The 23,620-nt window shown below is 46.6% G+C and overlaps 1 protein-coding gene across 1 annotated transcript in view; it reads right to left on the minus strand.

Moving 5' to 3' along the window:
- Window positions 1-23,620, minus strand: part of MCPH1 (microcephalin 1) — a gene marked incomplete at its 3' end in the record, with an annotated part of 293,369 nt that overhangs the window by 258,016 nt on the left and 11,733 nt on the right. Inside the window, 5 exon segments of the mRNA XM_082863622.1 lie at window positions 1,204-2,373; window positions 3,837-3,926; window positions 7,521-7,664; window positions 9,061-9,175; window positions 12,185-12,272. Coding sequence (XP_082719748.1) covers window positions 1,204-2,373; window positions 3,837-3,926; window positions 7,521-7,664; window positions 9,061-9,175; window positions 12,185-12,272 — 1,607 coding nt within the window.

The raw sequence follows: 23,620 nt of genomic DNA on the forward strand, positions 1-23,620 counted from the left end.
CTGAGAACGAGAATGTAAGCTTCAAGAACGGGATATTCTTAGCTACCAAAATAATTCCGTACACTCACTGTTTTATATTAATTTTAGGCTTGACATGATTTTAAAATAAATATTTTGAAAACACATACTAACCCTAATGGAACGTAAAATATAGTTTTATGTCAAATTTTATATATTTTATAAATATATAATAAAGTTTTATATATATCAGAAAGCTCAGACATAAAAAGAAGGTTAATGATATACAAATTAAATTCTTTTACTGAGATGATTTTGGGGAGGTCATACCCAAGGAAAAGATATGCAATACATCTGTGATTATATTTCAATCCATATAACCTCTCCAACTTGAAAAGGGTGGTTAAAATGATTCAAGGAGTAGAGAAATAATGAAGAATAAACTTGGCCTTATCAAAATTTTAACCCAATCTTTAGGTGAAGGTGGTTTAAGTTCAAGATTTCTTCACTTTTGATTGCTGAAACCTGTCTGTGCTTATCATCAGAAAGTGCAAAATTGTTGCTACTTTTGCTATGACATAGTTCATTACTATGGCTACAACTAAATTACAGATAGGAATATATCTATTTAAATGACGTGCTTAAAGCAAATAAATAGAAATCTAATAAGGCCTGTTACAATGAACTATTTACTTAAAAATACTTAAAAAATTTCTTCATAGCTAAATTGCCCAGTTTCTTCAAAAATAAATATTAACTTGTTTCCACATTTATTTATCTTTTCTTAACAGAATGAATGGCTTACACTCCTCAATTTCCCTTCTAAAATAAACGGCCTCACCATTACAAACTGAGAGTTTTAAAAGACCTCCACTCACGTGCCTCTTTGCACAGTGATGCTGCAGTGACAGGCTGCACTGAAACAAGGAAAAGCGCTCACTCTAGTCCATTGCTCACACAACACATCCAGACATCACCTTTTCTTTTCACGTATAAGACTTAGAGAAATGTATTCCTAATAACAGGTTTGACCAAGGAACCTAGAAATTCCATGGGGCAGTAAGCTGTCTATTCCTCAAGAAGTTAAAGAATTTATCGCTGTAAATATCAAACATACATTCTTTAAAGTTTAATAAAAGGGAAAAAAGGAAATTTTGATTATGAAAAAGTTGTGATAAACGTGGAAGATGGACGCACTACTACATATTCTTATAGTGGAGAGACCGGTAAAGGAGGTTCACATACTTTCACTACATCCTCGGGGTAACTCTCCCATTGCCTCTGCAGACTTTTCCACATCCCAGTCGCCTACAAAGTTTAGCTTATCATCACTTTGTGCTTCACTTTCAGGGGAATTCACCATTTTAGAAGGAGTATCTTCTTTCTGTGTGCTTTTTATGTCAATCCATCCTTTCACTTCTTTATTGCTTCCTTTTAAAGAAGTAAAATCACCTCGAAGTCCCTTCTGAGGAGTGAGTCCGTTGAGGGTATGGGGAGAGTCACTCCCGCGCGGGCGGGCGTCTCCCCCTCCCCGAGCCTCGGCCCGGGGACAGTCCCCTGGGGTTCCTTCAGCAGCAGGCGTTTCCTTAGAAGTCACGCTGCTCAAGCCCGGATCAGCTCCGTAGTTTGCAGGCTTCTGGAGACGGAAGCCAGCCTTCACCGTTGAGTCGGTACCACCGGCTGACCTGGGGCTTCTGCCGATGCAGGAGAAGTCAGCCCTTTCCAGGAGGCTGGTCCTCTCTCTCCTGGAAAGGCTCCTCATGCAGTGGAGCAGGGCAGGGCCGGCGGGCGGCCGCACCCCAGGAAGGAGGCTCCCCGAGTCCCTCTCCTTGAGGTTATCGGGAGAAAAGTAATCATCGTACGAGGACTCCCCGCGGCCCAGAGTCTCCACGGCAGAGCTGCTCGCGCACTTCGGGCTGTTCTCCAGCTGTAGCCGGGGTGCGGGGGGCCACCCGAGGCACCGCCTCTTGCTCAGTCTCTCCTCCGGGGGTGGACTGGAGTTCGCCGACACCCTTCTTCTCGTGGCTGAGGGGCTCTGGGGACATGAAGGGCCCCCGGCGGGCTCATTTGTTACAGATGGCGTAGGCGACAGGCCCCTCTTCTCATCAAACACCCCCTCAGCCGGCTCCCGTGCTGGCTTCACGTCGGGGGTGATGACTTGGCCCGCAGCAACCCTCTGCCGGTGGGTGTCTCCCTTGGAAAGACTGCCGGGGGGCTGGTGAGGGGTTAACTGACCAAGGGGCCCGGGAGATGCTGGCGGACGGACACCTCTCGCTTTCAACACAGCTGAGGAAGCACACGCAGCGCTTTTACTTTCGTCAAGGAATCCTCCCAGTCTCCTCTGCTGAGTCCCACGTCCAGAGCTCCCACAAAGATCATCAAAAGACAAGTGCAGAACACCAGCAAAGGAGTCCTCTGGAAAACATTAATAAAGAACCAACTTTTTAATGGTTTACATTATTACAAGACTAATTCTCAGTCCGCCCATAACGTGATAAAGCGACCCTCCCTAAGCACGGCTCCTGCTTCAGAAGGGCGTCACCCACACCCGCTTCTCACGGCAGGTGAGGACACTCTCCTGGCCGGCGTTTCTAATGAGGGGACCCGGGCTTCCCCGTGCGTGTGGAACAAGGTGGGGTCGGAGAGGGAGTGGTGCTCTGCATGTTCACATGCCCGGGCGCCTCGCTCCACGAACAGCGTCCGCACTCCGTCACTGAGGCCTCGAGGAGGCCAGGAGTCCGAGAATGAAGGACCACTGCGTTCAGGCTCTAGTCGACCACCAAGAACTCGGCTGCCCAGACTCCCTGCTGCCTGCCAAAGGCCTCACTCTGTATTCAAATTCCAGGAGCCGCCTGGCACATCTCAGGGCTCTGGCTCTCCACGCACCTTCCTGCACGTTTCTTGAGGGTAACGCGAAGCTCTGCCCAGCTCCCGAAAGCCTTTACACTCCCCCTGCTCCACGCTCTAACCTGGATAAACACTACCCTTCCTTCGAAACCCACCTCGGACGTCAGACCTCTGCAAATCCTCCCAGACTTCACCAGCTCTGGTCTTGCACGTCCTCCTCTGCTACACAGAATTCCACCCAAACCTTTAAGAGCATGTGTGTCACCGCCCTGTGCTTATACTCCTATCTGCCCCCCTCCCTAGCCTAGAGGCCCCCAGCACAGACACTGCTTTCTGGAATCTGGAGCCGCTGGCCCAGCACTGGCTCCTCTGATAGGGGCTCGGCGCTTGCTGAACAGATGGAGGACCCCCAGTTTATAGAAACTCCACACCAGAGGCAACAGAGATGTCTTAACTTACTGACTGACACCACTAAGGCTCTACTTTTAAAGAGGGAGGAGAGGGGCAGCCCCCAGGGAGCAGAGAGAAGCCCAGCGGGCGGGTGGCGCTGCGTGTCTCTAAGTCAGCAGCTGGAAACATAGGACGTGTTTAATTTTAGCAGCTGAATAAGCTTAGCTCACTTTTCAAAAGGCTGGCAAGCAGCATGACACGGCATAAGAGAGTAAACTCTGAAGTCAGACTGCCTACTTCGAAGCCCGGCTCAGCCACTCACAAATGGTGTGACCTCTTACGAGCTGTCTGACTTCTCGCTGGCCGGGCTTTCTCGCCGGCGGGAGGGGGACAACAACGGGGCCCGCGTCACGGGGCCAACGGGACAATCAGACGAGATACAGACACGCGAGCAGCGCCCACGGCACAGCCAACGATGAAACTGAGCTAGTTACTGGCGCCACTTGTTTCACACATGCATCGAGTATGAAATAAAAAGATGGCGGTTACTTAAGACACGTGGGCAAATAATTTCAGTACACGCCAAAGAGATTAAAGAATAAACCATGCACAGAACGAAGCTTTTGTGAAAATAATTTTACCTGAACACAAAGTATCATGCGAAAGGTTCAAAGATGCTTCACGCAGAGCGTTAACGGTGTTATCGTCAGACTTTTCAACGATCTGGGAAGCTGAAAACATAATCAAAACTCCTCATTAAATAACAACTCTGATCTCTGGTAGTAGATGAAGCCAATACTAGGTCCACTCATTCCACTCTTGTGGCACTGACACACACACCCACACCCACACCCACACACACACACGACTTATTCCTAATACGTGCTATTCTAGATTTCTTACTCAAATCTATTACAGATGAGAATCATTAAAATATAATTTATACAAATCATATCATAAAAAAGGCACAGAATCCTAGGATAATAAAAGTTGGAAGGGCTCTTGGAAAGTCGGCCGGCCTAGACCTAAGCAGAAGCTCGATACGGGTAGAGAACTTTTCAGTCAGTCTCACTTCTCAACGATCGAGGCTTTTCTCACGATGACCACAGACAGCTGCCTCTATGAGCAGAGCAGTGGTTCTCAACCAGGGGCGGCCTGGCCCCTGCAGATGCTGCTGGACGTCGCGGGTGGGGCTGCGGTGGACAGTGAGCCACGCTGCCGGCATCTAGGGGGCAGGGGCCAGGGATGCTGTGGATCACTCTGCCGGGCACAGGATGGCCCCAGCAACAAAGAACCACGCAGCCCCAAGTGTCCGGAGGGCGGGGGCTTCACAGAAAAACACCCCGGAGATCAGCGATTCAACAGCTAAGGCCACAGGCGTCACCTTCAAAGGCTGTGCATGCAACAGAGCACAGACAAGAGAGCGACATCGGCCTCACGGTCAGAGATTATTTTAATTACTAATTAATTTAGTTAGTTAGTTAGTTTTGGCTCATTGGGTCTTTGTTGCTGCGCGCGCGCTTTCTCTAGTTGCAGCCAGTGGGGGCTACTCTTCGTTGTGGTGCGCGGGCTTCTCACTGCGGTGGCTTCTCTTGTTGTGGAGCACGGGCTCTAGGCGCACGGGCTTCAGTAGTTATGGCACGCGGGCTCAGCAGTTGTGGCTTGCGGGCTCTAGGGCACAGGCTCAGTAGTTGTGGCACATGGGCTTAGTTGCTCCGCGGCATGTGGGATCTTCCCAGACCAGGGCTCGAACCCGTGTCCCCTGCGTTGGCAGGAGGATTCTTAATCACTGCGCCACCGGGGAAGTCCCCAGAGATTTTTTTTTTTTTTTGCGGTACACGGGCCTCCCACTGTTGTGGCCTCTCCCATTGCGGAGCACAGGCTCCGGACGCACAGGCTCAGCGGCCATAGCTCACGGGGCCAGCCACTCTGCGGCATGTGGGATCCTCCCGGACCGGGGCACAAACCCGTGTCCCCTGCATCGGCAGGCGGACTCTCAACCACTGCGCCATCAGGGAAGCCCCCCCAGAGATGTTTTTTGAGGAGACTTAAAAGAATACACTTCTGAGAAAACTTGGGCGAACGATTAGAAAATGAGAATAAACCGAGATAAGAAAGGTAAGCACACAGATAACATTTTCAACTGCTGAATTTAAACTTAACTGCAGGAGGCAGTTACGTAGCAGAATTAACACTGTAAAGTAGTGGAATAAAGTTAAAGGCAAATTAGTTTGCACACATATATAATGATTTGTCAAAACAATCTGGACAGTCCCCTGGAACACTGCTAGTTACCTAGCTCAATGGCCATTCCCACCTGCCTCTTGCAATAGACCCTGATTTTATGAGTGCAGACACACACCCTAGTTAAGACTACTCTTCAGTCTTGCTTGCAGTGCCCTGCAGGTGACTTGTATTTGGTTTCCTACTTCCTACGCTAAAACTACCACATTCCCCTTAACTATGCCATCCTGAATGCCACTGTCCATTTTAAATTAAACTGGCAGATTAAATTAGATGTACAAACACAAAGAACTGTATTGTATTTCTTAGCTCATCCAGAGTGGTGTTTTGCCTTTGTAGCTCCTGGGCCACACACAGTCGCACTTAGCTTGCAAGCAGAAGAGCCACAGGACTGCGCTCTGGCCAGCAGAGCTCGGCAGCGGCAGCGGCAGCGGCAGGAGCTGGTGAGGCTGCTCACAGGGAGCTGGCTCCAGGGAAGCCAGGCAGGAGGTCGGGAGCCCGCTCTCCAAGACACCACAGAACAGCCTCCCCGAACCCTGCCTGCCTCTTTCTTTGGCAGGACGGAGAAACACAACTCTATCTAAGTGCAGCCATTGGTTTTTGCATTTATCCGTTATCGGCGGCCACAACTAACCTTAACTGATACACATGCCCATTGCATAAATATAGATATAAATTCAGGACAGATGAAACAACTAACTTTAAAAATAAACCATACAAGTAATAGCAGAAAATACAATTTTGAAAGCTTGTGGTGGAGGAGTTCTAAGCATCACAGGAATCCTAGAGGCCAGAAGGAAAAGACAAACAGAACAGATTTGTCTACCTTAAACGTAGTATTTGTTTCGCAAAAGTCACTGCATTATGACAAACAGCAGAGTTCGTGTATCTTAACCTAGTTTCCCAAGGGTGTGAAACTGCAGTTCTTATAAACAGCTGGCAAAGGGTAAAATGACACAAACTTTTTGAAGGACAATGTGACAATATCTACCAAAATTTTAAAATTCTGCCTTTATGAATTATTATTGCGATACATGAAATACAGAGGAACATAAAGATTCATATAGAAGCATGTCCACTGGCGTGTGGGTTATAACAGTAAACAGTAGGGGGAAAAGCCTTATGTCCAGAGAGGAAAACGGTCACAAAAGAACAAGAACCACCATACCGTGTAGTTAAAAAGAATAAAAACTGCAGCGCTGTTTCTAATAAACTGGGGGAATTCGCTGGCTGGTCCAGTGGCTAGGACTCCTGGGGCCTGCAGTTCAATCCCCTCCCTCATCGGGGAACTAAGATCCCGCAAGCTGCACAGCGAGGCCAAAAATTAAAAAAAAAAAAAAGAAAGACAAAATGGACAAATATCCAGCAACAGACGGATGCTTCAATATCAAAAGTCTAGACTACTATGCGACATCTTTAAAAATTAAAATAAAGATGGAGGTCCACACCAATACACTCTTTAGTAAAACAATAAAGCTGAAAATGAGAGGTATGCCATGATCCAATTTAGGTAAAGAAAAGTTACACCACCACAGAGGAAAATACAGAAGCCTTATCTTTTTCATGTGTACACAGACATGTGACCCACTGAAAAAGATCTGGAGAAACACATCAACATAAAACATGGGTTACCCAGCGGCAGAGGAGAATGAGGTGGGAATCAAGATGGATGTTTACTACAAACGTGTACTACTGGTCAACGTTCTGTATATTACTTAAAAACTTTCAAGATAAAAGAAATAAAGGAAAACATAAACTGAAGCATTATTTAATCTAAAGCAAACTCCTTCAAAAGAGGGGCCCAATTAATTAAAAAAAAAATCCCGAATATATGAAAAATTACAAAGGAACAACAGGATCTTAAACCTGGAGACTACTACATACCCAATATACTCTTTAAAAATCTTAATAAAGCATAAGATTTTCTGGAAGAAAATATCAACAAAGTCTACGCTAATAGAGGTAAAAAAAAAGATTATAAGCTAAGTTAACTAAAATATCTATGTAAAGGAAAAAAAAAAAACCCTTTCCACAATTTATTCACCTACTTTGTAATTTCCATCGTATGAAGTGTCACTTACAGGTGGGGGAAAGATTCTCCCGTTTCTCCTTCATCTCCTGCAGTCTCTTCTCCACCGCACTGTGGTGGCCACTGCAGATTTTAACTGTGGGACTGTACACCAAGGAGCCATTAGATTCAAACAAGAGAACAGGAACATCATTATCTGAAAAGAAACAAAAATCCAGTTTTAATCTCAAAAAAATGCCTTCCTCCTTCAACAATATGATTCCTCTTAAGGACACCCCTGTCCCCTACTCCACGGGTTCCTCTTCCCTTTTTTTTTGTCTTTTTTTTTTTTTGCGGTACGCGGGCCTCCCACCACTGCGGCCTCCCCCGCCACGGAACACAGGCCCCGGACACACAGGCCCAGCGGCCACGGCTCACGGGCCCAGCTGCTCTGCAGCACATGGGATCCTCCCGGACCAGGGCACGAACCCGTGTCCCCTGCATCGACAGGCGGACTCCCAACCACTGCGCCACCAGGGAAGCCCTCCTCTTCCCTTTTGACAGACACACACATAGACCCGCACGTGAACTCGGCGGCAGGAAGGAGGTCAGGGGATCCTTGGGCCATGAAGTAAGGGGCTCAGTGGTGGGGTGAACAGTGGTGTGCTTCCTGGAATCCACACCTTGCAGGTAATGAAAGAACTTCAGGACCCTGACCACCTGTCCCCCCCCCTTAAAAAACAGACCACAAATCATTCAAGAGCCTCTCCTTTGCAACTCTTAGGCCTGCACAACTTTTACTGCACTTCTGGCAATATGCAGACATACGTTAGTTGAATCTTTAATACATTATAGTTGTAGTTTTTAAAAGACAATTCAGACATAAATTTGGTCTAAAAAGAGAACTTTTTAAAATCTATCATTACCATTTTGCTGAATTCTTTCCAAATACACTATCACTGGTGCAGGAAAGATGACCAAATGGCAGAGGTATGAAGGCTGACAGCAGAGAGGGGCAGAGCTGAGGTGAGGCTGCAGGACAGGCAGATCAGATAGGATGTGGTCGGCTGCAGGACACGTGAAATACAGGATTTTACCCTAAGTATCTTTTCCTTAGGACGACACTGAGGACCGTTAAAGCCCGGGTGGGGCGGCCACGTGAGCTCGGACGTACACCCTTCTGACTGAAGCAGGGAGGTGGAGGCTAAGGACACAGCGGCTGGAAGGCCAGCCAAGGAGCTGCCGGACGCCCACATGGGGTGCTGCAGGCTTGGGAGAAGAGGGCAGAGGAGGAGTTGGGAGACCCCTTCAGAGCAGGTCTGGGGTCCAGGGGGGTGACAGGCACCAGGGCGGACAGATGCCAAGGAGAACTCCACGTCTGTCTGGGGCAGCAGACCAGACGGTCATGTGGGATTTGTCAGGGAGGCACCAGCACAGCACCGAGAGACTCGATTCATCAAGCAGTGGGATGACTGAGCGCAAGAACAAAGGATTCAGCCAATGTTCTGGAAAGGCATCGGGCGGCACTGTGCAGGCTAAAGGTTCTGCTCAGTTCTGCTGCTTCGGAAGTACAGACACAAGCACCGGGGGCCGGCCTGCATCTCTCAGCTTACCCACAGTGGTTTTCTGCTGCTGCAGCTCTTTAGCCATTTTCTCAAACTTCTTTTGCAGTCTTTTATCACTTTCTGGTGTTTTAGGCATAAAATCTTTGGGCTGCATACACTTGCGCTGTACAAAAAGGACAGAAAAATAATACTGTATTGCGATTGTGTAAGACAGGAAAAGAACCCTTCCATACACATTCCTGATATCTTTTGTAACATCCATAATACAACCTACTTAAAGAGGTATTTCTTCACTATATGTGAATTTGTAATGTTTATTCTTCCTATAACTGTAAGAATATGGACAGAATTTTCAGACTGAATAAAGAGCTACACACTAAGTAGCTATGTTTTCTGAGGCATTTTCAGGACCCCAGCATTCTTCGTTTCCATGAAGATTCTTAAACAAAATTAGTCTCCTTTTCCTTATTTTTTGCTACTTTTATGTCTATCTCCCCCCTCCCTAAAAAGTCATGACACAGTAATAAAACACGAAAGTAATTATTTTATAACCACCAAAGAAGAGAACCATAATTTAATCTTGTCTTACTGTCTTTACATCACAGCAACTCCATTCAGCCAGTAAAAAACAAATCCTGTGACCACACGTCCAAAGGGTAGGGAATGAGGAAACCTCAGACACGTGATGTCCGGGTCACCGTCTCACCCTACCGTCCTCATGTCTCCTAGCACTTTTTACACCGCAGGCCCCCAGGTCCCCTGTGGAAGAGCCCATCTGGGCAGGTCGCCACCGTAAATACAAAAGCTGAGCTTGACACCGACTTCACCTACAGTTACTCCTACACCCGAGGGTCTCTGAAGGATGCTAGGGAAGCGTGTCTTCTGTCCAGGCCTCTTTAGGCGTCCAGCCCAAGTGTGTTCACATGTGTCCCGGTCTAAAGGAAGAACTTCTTAGCCATTCAAGGCTGCTGCTACACTGTGCTCTTGTTCAGCACCCTGCTCTATCTGTTAGTAATGCACTCATTCATCATTTAACAAAAATGTTACTGTGTGTCAGTCACTGGTGAAACAAAGAAAGATCCCTGCATCAGGGAGCTTATACTCTATGAAGGAGTGACAGAAGATACACATGACAAATAAGTAAACTACATCGTGTGTGTGTGTGAGGAGGATTAGTTCCAGTGGGCCTGGAGCTGGCCTGAACTGTTTTTGCCAAAGTACCTGGACAGCATGCAAGGCACTAATTTAACAGTGTTGCTTTGTAACTATGGGCCCCTGGTGCTCAGGGCGTTTCTACCCCCAAAGCTCGTCAACACTGCCCATTACCAGTGAGAGGGCCCCGTCGCTGGCAGAGGTAATGCAGTTAGAACAGGGGCAGGGGACCAGCATGCGCTCTGTGGACTCAGGAGCACTGCCACGCGGGGTTCTGGGGTCTTCGCGAGAGTCTGGCTGCCCGCACTTCTGCAATATGTTACCAAGGGGCAAGTACTATAATAAGGAAAAAGCAGGCCGGGGGCTCAGGATGGCTGGCATGGTGGGAAGGACCTGCCACTGTAGACAGGGGAGTGAACCGCCGCTTAGTGAGAAAGGACCAGCAGTACAAAGCCCTGTGGACGTCAGAGAACCGTCTGTGGGTGGATGGGGGGAAGTGTGTTCCAGACAGAGGGACAGGCAATGCAATGGCTCTAAAACACAAACAAACGTGGTATGTTTGAGGAACAGCAAGCAAGAGGGTCAGGCTGGCAGCAGAGTGAGGGGAGCGAAGCAGAGACCCTCCCCAAAGACCAAAAGAATAAGGTCTGGAGTCAGGTTTAATCTGCAACTGCATTTGGAGAAAGGAAGGAAAGGGAATGCTTGTAAGGACTAATAAAACCTTAAGTGGTGAAGGGTACGAGCAGACATTATTAACACTTCAGATTAGGAAAAATTTAAAAGATGACTAACATCCAGCATTGGTCAGTGTTAAGAAAAAGTACCCTTGTACACTGCTGGTGGAACTGTAAGTCCCTTTCTAGATATTCCGCTTGGAGAAATAAACTCAAATACATCACACAAACAACATACTTAGTAAAAATCGTCCATGATCTAAGGGTGCATGAATCCAAGACACATTCACGCTGTTTAACACAAAGCAGAAGGAAGTGGAGCCACGTACACACACTGACATGAAAACACACAGTTAAGTGAAGAAGAAAAAGCAACCCACCAAATAGTACACGTAACGTAGTAGAATCTCGTTCACTCAAAGCACATGTACTGAAGACCATCTGATCAGCAAGGACCCAAGTCAAACTGAAAAGTGCTTATTTTGAGGGAAGGGAAATTAGGAGCGATATGTCTGATCTGTGTTCACTCAACGTACTACCAGCTGCCGCTGGTCTATCACAGAGTCATGAGACGTTCCATTTCACTACCGTCCAACACAATCTGGATGGAGACAAGTGAGTTTCCATCACTGCACGGGTGTGTTCCAGCTTGTCTGAGATGAAATGTGATGGAGACACAGGATTTACTGTTTCAGAAAACTTGGAGACATCCATGGGAATGTCTTCCCTAATCTACAGCTCTCCTCTGCCTCACTCAGTGTGGAGAAAGTCTGTAAATCTTCTCTCCAACAGGGATTCTCACATGACAACAAAGTGACTGATGTCACAGCGAACAGTTTACCCTCAGATACAGAAATCAATTAAAACTTGTAAATAATAAAAAACCAAAAGGGTTGTGGTTCAAACGTGAACCAGACCTCAGAGGAAAGCAGCATCTCTATATTTGCACAGATCTTCTGTAATAAATAACTGTGTACACTTAGCTATTTCTGCCTCAGACTTTTGAGATTTTCCAGCCAAACAGATCAAATGTATTTTACTACAGATGTTGAGAACCTGAATCCTGAAGTAGTTACCAGAGCACCTGAAAGGGTGCTAGTTTCTTGGCAACTTTTAGTTCTCCTTTGGGCAAACAGTCTCTTCCATTTATCACAAACTACATCAAAGCATTCATGGGATAAAGTAAGCTCTATAACTCATTAAAAAATGCTGTGTGAGAAGAATAATACAATCAACAGCAATATTAAGACAACTCTTGAATATATTTCTAAAAGTTTTATTTTCTAGGAAGAAAAAAGTGAATAAATTGATGACTGCCAGAGTCCACACTGAAGTCCCGTACTTACTTTTTTTTTCATTAGGCTTGGTAGGTGCTCATTGGGATTAGCTGCAGGGAACAGCGATTCATCGATGTGCACTCCAGCTGTCCTGCATCTGTGTGATCAAAGCAGAACGGTAATGAGCATGTTCTATTAGGGTCACACAACATTAAATCTGCACACGTGTCAGTTAGCAATGAAAGAAATCCCTACACAGGTCATTCTAATAGACATGTCCTTTAACATAAGTACATTTATTACCAAACACAAAAGGCAATACAAATTCAATTTACCAAAACCTTCTCTATTTGGTGTTTTTAAGTGTAAGAGCAGAAGAGAAGTGAGAGGCAGGTACAGGAAGTACAATTTTTATGCAATAATTTGAGACCTGCAACACTCCAAGATGATCACTGTGTGGCACTCATAAAGCACGTGCTGTTAAATGCACAATTTAAGAGTAAACAGGCCATAAAATGAATAAGCTAGAGCTAGAAGGGTCCTAAAGAAATTGAAGCCAGAAAGCTTATCTATGCTCCAAAACCAGTTCTCCTTCCTGTGTGTTTCTGTCAAGGCACCACCATCACCTGGAGACCTAGCTCTGCGGTCCCAGCTACCCTGAGCTGTACCTCCTGCTTCCACAGCCCGTCTGTCCTCACATCTGCCATTTCCCCTCCTGCATCGCCCTTCACCTCCCTACCTGCCTTGGGAATCCCTCGACCATTACCCACTCCTAAGCATTCAGCTGCTCAAATCTAAACAATTACAATGATTTTCTAAATGATCTCCTTCGCTATGGTTTCTCCTCTTCTGATTCATTCATATAATACTGAAACATTAATCTTAAAACATTTTATTCATCGCTCCATAACCCAGATCAATCACTCCCGTGTTTACAAAATCATGTCACCAATCTAAGTCTTTTTAAAATAAGGCCACTAACCCCATCTCCAACTATATTTCATTAGACTATTACTGTTCAACATTTAGTACACAAATAATAGCTAAAAATATAATAAAATACAGTGCAATAAAAAAAGAATGAGGCAAATCTATCCCTAATGATACAGAAAGGTCTCTAAAATAAGAATGAAATGTGCATGTGTATGGTATTGTACAGTGAAGTATTTCTCACTTTAAGTCTGGAAGATGACACACCAAAATGTCAACAGCACTCATCAGCCGTGACTCTCAAAGTGTGAACAGAGAAGACGCCTGATGTGAGTCAGAACTACTGCCATCATGACAAGGATACATTCCCGGCCCGCTCACTCCTCACCCTCAAGAGCACACGGTGGAGCTGAAGCGAAATGACATGAGTCATCCCCACACACCAGATGCAGAAGCAGATATCAGAAGATATTAGAATGCAACTGTCTTCTATTAAGCCAGACGTGAAAGAAATTTTCAAAAATGTAAAAAAAAAAAAAAAAAAAAAAAAAAAGGCAGCACAATTATTAGGACAAGAGAAGAACAGCAAGGTGGAGCAGAAGCCAGACGGCACAGGTGACAGGACAGGGTCAGGAAAGGCTGCAGGTCAGAGGCCACCACCAGGCTGAACCGGATGAGGATGCCGACTTGGGAGGACACAGGTCTTCTGTCTGGAGGAAGAGCAGAGACAAAAGCACAGCGAAGTGAAGAGGGTGATAATTTCGGGAAAACATCCAGCATTCGGCGTGAGTGAAGTGAATGAACAGGAGTCAGGAGACCAGTGACAAAGATGACACCCTCGTCCTGAGGGCTCCAGGGCCCGAGAAGGTGTCAGGGGCCCTGGACAGGTCCCTCTGAGGGACAAGTTCCAGGACAGGGACACCAAGACCAGCCAGGGCTAGTGGGGTAGGAGACGCCAAAGATTTCAGCAAGGCTGTGGGGCTGGGCTGGGGACCCGTAACTGAGCAACGCTTAGGAGTAAGAACAGCGCACGCGCGCACGCCTGGCCTCTGGTTAGAGCTGATGGGCTGAGCACATGTCTCTCTCCTGCCCCCGCCAAACCCCAATCAAATGACAGTAAAGGAAAACAGAAGGACACAAACCAACAGAAGTAAAGAGCAGGTAAGAGAGAATCTGGGGGATTGAAGAACAAACAGGAAACCCCAGCCTTGCAGCTGGGGGCAGTGGGTCTACCAGAAGGGTCCGGATTCCTCTCCTCGCACCTCAAGGGAGGCCAGGGTGGGTCTGAAGAGCAGCAGCTCTACTCCTAACTGCTGCACCCCACTCGCTCCTCCAGCAGAGCAGAGGTGATGGGTTCTGTCCTCAGACGCCGTGGACCGAAGACACACTGGACTAAGGACACCAGGCCCAGCTCCGGTGGGACAAAGACGTGCAGGAAACAAAATGTATTTGTGGTGCATCTTCAGATTCAGCTAAAAACCACTTTCACAGTCATAATAACGTCAATAAAACTACTGATTTAATTGAATGCGTACACTGGAATAATGAGAGGATTAAGAATCATGGCGGGGGTGGAGAGTATGTGCATGCGGTAAATGCATGTACATGGGGACGTCGAGGTGTGTCCCCCAAAGGCAGCTAGTTGGAAAGCTAGCCTCACCTCCACACCAAAAAGTCATTAGACAACATCAAAACGAACATCAAGACAGCAGTGGAGCCACAGTAATGAGGAATCCAGAGGTAAGTCAGAGCTCTAGAAAGAGCTGCAGGAGTGGAAAGGTGATGCCTCCAGAGAACAGGAGCTGGGGATTAAAAGGGACTAGCGTTTTTGCTGTAAGCCTCGTAAGACGAGCTGGTTTTCCTCTCTGTGGTGTGTGTGGGACCCAGCTCTCCCTTCCTAACAGGACAGCAATGGGAAATGAAGCATCCTGATTCAAAGGCAGGACAACGGCACCACAGACCAAGACGGAAGATGGAGTTTAGAAGCGGTTAGGAATGAGTTCAGTTCTGGACGTATTTAAACCCAGATGACTCATCCAAGCAAATCCATCTAGCAGGCAACCCCTTACGTAGCTCTGACGCTTAGGGGATGAACTAGGATAAAGACAGATGTGGGTAAAATTCTAATCCCTCACCCAGGTCCTGAAGGAGCAGGTCTCTGTCCCAAAGCTTCCTTTTCTCACTAGACTCCAGCCACTGATCCTCCGGCGTTGTCCTGCCTCGGGCTGGACCTTCTGCTCCCAGGACACACAGTCCCCCAGTTCAGGGAAAGACTAGCTCCTTTGCTGTCTTTTTTGCCTCAGCTCAAAGCTCCCCACTGACTCCAAAAGCCCCCCGGCCCCCCCAAAAGCACTCTGCCCAAGCAGGGCAACCCACTCCAGGGGGCCTTACAAAACCTTTCTAGCACTTACAAAACTTGTCTTCCTCATTAAAAGTATGTTCCGGGGAGGCAGTAAATATGCCTGTCTAGTTAGAGCTGTAACCCCAATGTCTGGCAGAGAGTAAGCACTCAAAAGTATTTTCTGAATAATGAGTAATTTGTAGAAAGACAAACACTGTTGAGCTCTTTATCTTACACCATACGTGTACACAAACACCAAAAAGAAAAAGAAGAAGAAAAAAAAAAGCTCAAAACAGATCACAGAACTAAACGCAAAAGCGAAACCTAAAGCTCCTAAAAGAAAATGCACGAAAAAATTCCTGCTTCTGAAGCAGGCAAAGACATTCAGAGAGGATGTTAAACATAAAGCACAAAAGAAGAAAACGAAAAACTGGACTTCGACAAAACAGAAAATTTGTGTAGTTTGAAAGACACAATAAAGAAAACAAAAGTCTCAGACTGAGAGAAAATAATTACAATATGTGAATCTGACCAAAGAAATTAGTATGTACAATATATACAAAAATCACATACAACTCAATATTAAGAAGACAAAAACCCAATTTAAAAAAAAATGGGCAAAGGATTTAAACCAAAGACAATACACAAAGATTCACTAAGCGCATTATCTTATGCTCAGCACTCGACATCAGGAAAACATAATTAAAACCAGACGAGATCCGCACATTTATGGTTGACTGATTTTTGACAAGAGAGTCAAGACAAGTCCCTGGGGAAAGAACGACGGAAGTCTTTTCAACAAATGGGGCTGGGACAACTGTGGGACAACCACACGAGAAAGAAGACATGAGACCCCGACCTCACACCGTACACAAAACTAACTCAAGATGGACAAAACCCTCAACGTAAGAGCCGAAACTATACAATTCTTCGAAAAGAGATAGTAAATCTTTGTGATCTTGGATCTGGTAATAGTTTCTTAAATGACACCAAAGCACAAGAAACAAACAAAAATAAATAAACTGGACTTCATCAAAATTAAAATCTTTTTGCTTCACAGGAAACTGTACAGGAAGTGTAAAGACAACCCACAGAATGGAAGAAAATATTTGCATATCGTATACAATATGGATATATGTGAGACAGCCATACAACGGAATACTATTCGATCATAAGCAATGAAACTCTGACACAGGCTACAGTATGGATGCATCTTGAAAACATTAGGTCATGAGAAAAAAGCCAGGCCCAAAGCTCACATACTGTATGATTCTGTTTACATGAAACATCCAGAACAGGCAAATCCACGGCGACAGAAAGTAGACCAGGGCGACTCTGGGCTGGGCAGCATAGAGGGATCAGTGACGCAAAGGTTTTGTTCTGAGGTGATGAGAATGCTTTCAGCTGATTGTGGTCGTAGCTGCACAGCTCTGTGACTATATTAAAAACCACTCAACTGTACACTGGCTGAATTTCATCCCAAAAAACTGCTACAAAAAATAAAAAACCACATGAATACCACTACACAGCCACTAGAAAAGCTAAAATTAAAGACTGACAAACTGCAAGTGCTGGTGAAGACTCGTGCCCTGATCGTAGGAACGTAAAGTGACACAACCGCCTTGGAAAACAGTGTGGGTAACGACCCAGGAGCATGAAGATATACAAGGTCACACACACGACTGTTCATGGAACTTTACTGGTAACAACCAAACATTGAAAACTACCCAAACGTCCATTAACAGGTGAATGGGTAAACAAACTGGTATATCCATGCACTAGAATACTATTCTGCTATAAAAGAAATGAAATTATTGATGGGGGGACGATGGATAAATCATGGATAAATCTCAACACGGATAAATCTCAAAAACATCACGTTAAACGAAAGAAGCCAGGCACAACCTAACACATGCCGGATGAGTGCGCTTACAGGAGACGCTGGAACAGGCAAAGCTGATCAATACTGACGGACCAGGTGATCGGGGAGTGTGCTGGCGGGGGCGGCGGGGGGGCAGCCGACAACAAAGGGACACAAAGGAACCCCTGGGGTGATGAAAATGCTCAGTGTTTTAACTGTGATGGTGGTAGCATGGGTATGTACCTTTGTCAAAGTTCAGTGAACTATATACTTAAAATGGAAATATTTCATCTTATGAAAATCATTTTTATAAAGTTGATTTTTAAAAAACCAACTAATCACCGAAGCCTGTAGGAAGCCTACAGTTAAGAGCTGGGCAGAATTGTGGATCTAATGAAAAGAGACGAGAAACGGGCAGCAAGGATGGAGAAGACCAGGAGAGAGGTTTCGTAAGGATGCCTCTTTTTAAAAAAACACTTTGGTTTTACCAATTTCTGCCTCAAGCAGTGTTTACCAGCTCCCCCCGCTCGGGAGAAATGTCACCCATTTTCCACTGTTATAAGCAACAAAGTAGCCAAAAAGGGGTGGCCGGAAGCACCCGGATAGAAGACTCGGATGGGAAGACCTGGGATCATCCCATCATCACCGAGACGACGGGAAAGTTACAACCGGCAGCGTCATGAGGCTCAGTCGGCTCCCGAGAAGCCTCACTCCAGCCTGGTGGGGAAGCAGTACCTCTCCCCCCACTGAACGACCGAGGAAACTGAGGCTCACACAAGACCATCTGCCCGAGTTTACAGAACCACCGGTCTCCTCTACTAGTCAGTAACCTGGAAAGGCTCGCCCCATCGGGCTGGAGGTGCGCCTGACCCCAGACTCCCGACCACCCGCCCCCATGGGGTAGGATGGAGCCTGGCGTGGACATACTCCCTGAACCCACTCGGTTGAACGTTGGTCCTTCCACGATACAAACATAACGTGCGCCCACACGCAGAGGAACATATTGAAGCCTCTACCTCAAAACCACGTTTATCAGGCACTCAATCAAAATCTACTGAATAAACAGAAAAAGCTCACCAGCTGCATTTCTGCTTTTCTTCAGAAATGTACAGTGATGACATCATCCCCCCATCTAGTGGTTAAGAAGAGAAGAGTTTCAAGAGATGCCCCTAAAAGCAGGACGAGCCTTCCGCCTCTGTTTTCTGGCTGCCACTCTCAGAGCCCTGGGCTCAGCCCAGCACGTGGGCCCTGCCCTGGGAAGTCCTGCCTGGGATCCGGGGCCGAGCGGTGGGACCTGCGGCACTGCCCGCCCTGCCTGCTCGGGACCCCGACGCCCGTCCCACCCTCAGGACCGGCCACCTCAAGCCCGGTCAGTAAGTCATTCAGCACAAGGGTCTTAATGCCCAGCAGAAGGGCAGGGTGCTAAGGGGAGATGAAACACCGGGACTACGGGGATGGCAACTTTGAGGGGGCGCCAGGCTCCAAGCACACAGTCCTGACGGAGGGTTCAGGTCTCGTCCCCACCCCTACCAGCGGCGCAGGGGAGAAGGCGAGGGGTAACAGAAGTTCGGGGAGCAGCGCTGCGGGCAGAGCACCGACCGCCGACGGCGCACGCGGGGAGCAGCCGGCCCGGTGGACGCCACAGCCCGTGGCCTGGATCCGCGCTCCAGGCTGCTTGCTGAAAAGCGATCAGAGGAGAGGCAGGATTTGACAAGGCCGTAAGGGGAGAAAGAAGTTTAAGACCCGGATTCGAGGGAGAGGCACTGGAGGGGAAACGCTGGAGCAGAGCACGGAGCAGCGCTGGCGGCGCCCAGGAGCTAGCGAAGGGTCCAGGTGCGCGTCCCTCGGGCGCCTGCGCGACGCGCACTGCAGCAGCAGCTCGGCCCCCGGCCCGCCCCGCTGCGCCCGCCCGGCCAGGTCCCGGTCCTCTCCCAGGAGGGGGCACGTCACTATGCCCACCGCTGCTCACCGATCTTCAAATGAGAGCGTGTGCATGCCGGGGAGACGTGAACGCCTTCCGAACAGGAACCAGACTGACGGGGAGAGCTTGCGGCTAGAAACTTTCCCAGCCCCACCCCCGCTAGGTTCCTCCTGAGGACTGCCTTGAGGCCTCGGTTCCCGAAGGCCCGCTGCTCTCCACGCGCAGCCCCGACTGCCCAGGCCACGCTGACCCCCGCGGCCCCTCCGCCAGGAGCCCCTGTACGCCCACCCCGGGGCCTTTGGATTTGCCGGTAAAAGGCCGATCACCTCCATCCTGAACCGTATCAGAGAACATGCTGGGGAAATAAAAACCCCTGGCACAAAGTAGGGACAATTTATGTGACTGGTGTGATGACCCGCCTTAATTTGTCAAATCCCAGTACACGTGCCTTGGTCTATCACAAATACTTCTGTCAACAGTGAAATAAGGCTTTAAAGCAAAGTATCCTGGCCAGGGCTGAAGTGCAGACCCCTGTCGAGTGGGGTGGGCACGACTGCCTTCTCCGCCTGCCAAGTGCTGCGTCAAATGCAGCGCAGACCAGGGGGCACCCAGGACAGCAGAGCACGTGTCTCGTGCTCAAGTGGCCTTTCCCCCGCATGTGTCAAACAGCAAAACCGCTTCGCAGTGCCATGTCATGAGCTGGCGGGAAAGGCATCTTTGGGCTGGAATCACAGGTACCCGTGGGAACTCACTGACTCGCTATACGTGGATGGCTGCAGAAACAAATGCGTGGCACAGATACAGGTACATATCACCAACTCTGCCCACAAGAAGGCGTGGGACCAGCACCCCTTGGCAATGAGCATGCCTACCGCCCAGATTTTGGACTCAAGTACTATTTTTCCACTAAAAGGAACCAGGGCTCCTTGGAGAAAAGGCTGCATGCAGGGCCGGGAAAGAGAAAGTACAAGCTGAGCCTGGACTAAATTGTGGCAGAAGAGAAAAGAAGTGTTCAGGGAATGATGGAGAAATGATAAAATAATGACAATGACAAAAGTCAACTTGAACGGGCTACCACTGGCCAATGGAAGACAATTCAAACCTTAAAAGGAACAATGATAGTAATGGATTATAACCCACTGGATAAAGTACAGACACACACAGTGTGATGAGGGAGAGTTATTTACAGAGTGTGAAAGTCCCTCCGTCAAAAGCCACACTGACTAATTGCCAAGGGGGCATATTCACCCCAGTGGAGCGGCCTGGAAGGCACCACCATCACAGAGAGGAAACACCCAGCACCAGTCCCAGGTCATCCCTGCAAGACACAGAACGTGGATCATCTCACCAGGAAACACCGGACACTCCCCGACTCAGTCCCATTCGTAGCCTTCAACAGCATCAAAGGCAGGAAAGCTGAAGACAGGCCGAGGAAGGGCTCCACGGGGAGAAAGACGGGGAGATGCAACAACCAGACACAACGTGGGCTTCTGGGGTGGAGTCGACGGCTGTCAGGTGTGTGACTGGAACAGCCGGTGAGATCAGCGTGGATGGCCGCGTTGTGGTTGTGCAAGGAAACATGCTTGTGTAGGAATCACTGAAGGCAGGTGTGAGGGGCGGACTCTCAAACACGTAGGGATGTCGCCTGAGAACTGTGTCCCCAGTTATCTGTTTCTCTGTGACTGTTTAAAAAATGTAACTTCAACAACCTTCTCCAACAGAACTTAGAGGTGATGGTCAAGCTGACCTTCATTCCTTTCACCTTTATTTCTTCTCCCTTCAGTATGGAAATGTGTGTCCAAAGGAAACATCAGAATTTTATCAACTGCAGTTACAGCTGTCTGCTCTTAGAAAGAACACACCCAGAAATAACCCAACTAAACGGGACTCTAGTGACACCTAGTGGCCTTATGTATTTCATGAAAGTTCACATCCTCAGTGGAAAACACCAGCAATGGTCTGCACAGGCAGTTAACGAAAGAAGAACGGATACATGACACAAAAAATAAAGGTCAGCTTGGCTGTTACCTCCAAGTTCTGTCAAAGGAAGTTCAAGCTCACTACAAATCAAGGCAATGCAAATGAAATCAACTTTATCATTTCACCTGCCAAGTAGGAAAGATTAAAAAGCCTGATAACTCACACTGCTAGAAGGAAAGGAATTTGGCACATTTTTTCCAGAATGTAACTTGACAGCATCTATCAAAGGCTTAACTATGTAAGCCGTCTGAACCCAAAGGTCCATTTTTGGAATTTAAACCTATGGAAAGACTTATACCTCTGCAAGAAAGTAATGTACACAAAGGTTCAATGTTGCTCTATTTCTGATTGGAAAGAAAAAGAAGAAAGAAATGGAAAACTTCATACTCATTAATAGGAGATAGGTTACATAAATTACTGGGTATCTATTACAAAAGACCAATATGTGTTTTAAAAATCAAGATACACCTCTACGTAAAAACATGGAAAAATGTTCTCTCTGATACTGTTAACTAAAAAAGCATATGTGCGTTCCATGAAAAAAAAAAACCTACTTATTTACTTGGATGTATATATATAAATGTGAGTGTATACATGCACGATTACACATTTTTTATATGCTCAGTAAAAAACAATCTGAAATTATATACTCCAAATTCTCAATGGTAGGTTTCCCCCAACTGAGGGGAGTGCGGGAAGATAAGGCATAAGGTAGATTAAGTAGGGATTTTTCACTTTAAAAATAGCACACATTTAAATATAAATATATTTAATTCAAAAGAAAGTTTGTTTTCAAGATAGCAGAAGGAAATCTAAAAATCAGTAATTAATTGTATATAATAGTTAAAATCTGATTGTGTTACAACAAACAATAATAATAAGAAAGAAAAGAATTTGTATTAAAAATGTGATTAAATTCACTTTTAAAGAGACCTTAGGAGATTGCCTTCGGGTACAGTTACAGTTATTTTGTAGTTTCTATGAGCCCCTTGAGCTAAGCAGTGGCAGAGATGAGAAAGGGGGTAAAGAGGAAGGAAATTAGGGAACAGACCAGCAAAGGAACAGGATAGCAGGAGAAAAACTGTTGGTGAGAGGTCCCATGTCAGGACTGGCTGGAGGCCTCACTTCAGGACAGGAGTGCCCAGCTGTCAGGTTACATGTTCGCCCAAGCTTCTCCATTAACTTCAAGCTTTCAGTAAAGGTCTATTTTTCTGTACCCACGTATCCATACAACCTTTTACTTGTAGCTCTGATATCTCCTCTGTTCATCAGTTGTTGGGACAAATACTTCCTGAGCACCTACTATGTGTTACGTGCTTAGTGGAAACACAACTACAGAAGACGACAAACACGGAGGTCGTGCGTACAGTTTACTTCATAATGGAAAGACCAAAATGCGTGATTTGGTAGGTAGACAGACACACAAATGAACGAATAAGTTATACCAGCACAAAAGAGAGTAACAAAGGGGGCTCTACTATAGATGGGAGGACACAGAGAGCACTTAAGGGAAGGTGACCCTGAAATGGGACACATATGAAGGAGCTGAGGCCAAAACAGGGTGAAGCAGGAGGAGAAGGAAGCAGAGTCAAAATGGCTGAAATAAAAAGCAGGTAAAGGAGGACCAACATACATATAATTTAAGCCCTTGAAGAAGAAAAGCAAAGCAATGGAACAGAGTAATACTTAAATCATCCAAGAAAAATTTTCAGAAATAAAGACCTGAATCTCTTGAAAAGGCCAATCTAGAATTAGAATGATCAACTGGATCAATTAGAGACACAGTAAGAAAAGACCATTAAACTTTAAAAGAAAAAAAAACAAATCCTTACAGCCCCCAAGCAGAAAGAATAATTTACAAGGAGAAAACAATTAGACTGGCACCAGATGCTTCAAAAAGAACATACTAAGTTCCACTGTATTTATTCCTAACAAACCAAATCTCCCACAAATAAATACACCATAAACTATAAGCCACACATTCTGGAAATACCAAAAAAACCCTGCAACTACCAGAAGACTTTGGAGGCTAGGGAAAAACAAAAACAAGCAAATTTTGAAAGGAAGCAAAACAAAAAATCTGGGGCTTTACCACAGTTTCTGGGGCTTTACCCTGAAGTAAAACATGACAGTTTCTATGGCAGTGGTAGTGATGGGCAGCTGCTGTCTTGGCCAAAGGAACTGGGGATAAAGAGCCCGGGCAGCTAAGGCCACCAGGAAATGATGCAAGGATCCAGGAAGCAAAAAATCAGAGAAGGGGCACCTCAGATTCTGAGCATGAAGTCCAAGTCCCTGGCTGACCCCTGATCTAGTGTCCATGGGGCAAACAAATATGCCTGCAGCTAAGGCTTGAACGGAACAAATCCAAGCAATGCCCAGCACAGGCTGTAAAATGACAGTGCACAGTTTATAGCTAAACAATTCAACTGCTTTTGCTAAAACAAAGTCAATACCCTTTGGCGTAACAGAAGA

The sequence above is a fragment of the Leucopleurus acutus genome (assembly GCF_964270905.1).
Source record: "Leucopleurus acutus genome assembly, chromosome: 21".
NCBI lineage: Eukaryota > Metazoa > Chordata > Mammalia > Artiodactyla > Delphinidae > Leucopleurus > Leucopleurus acutus.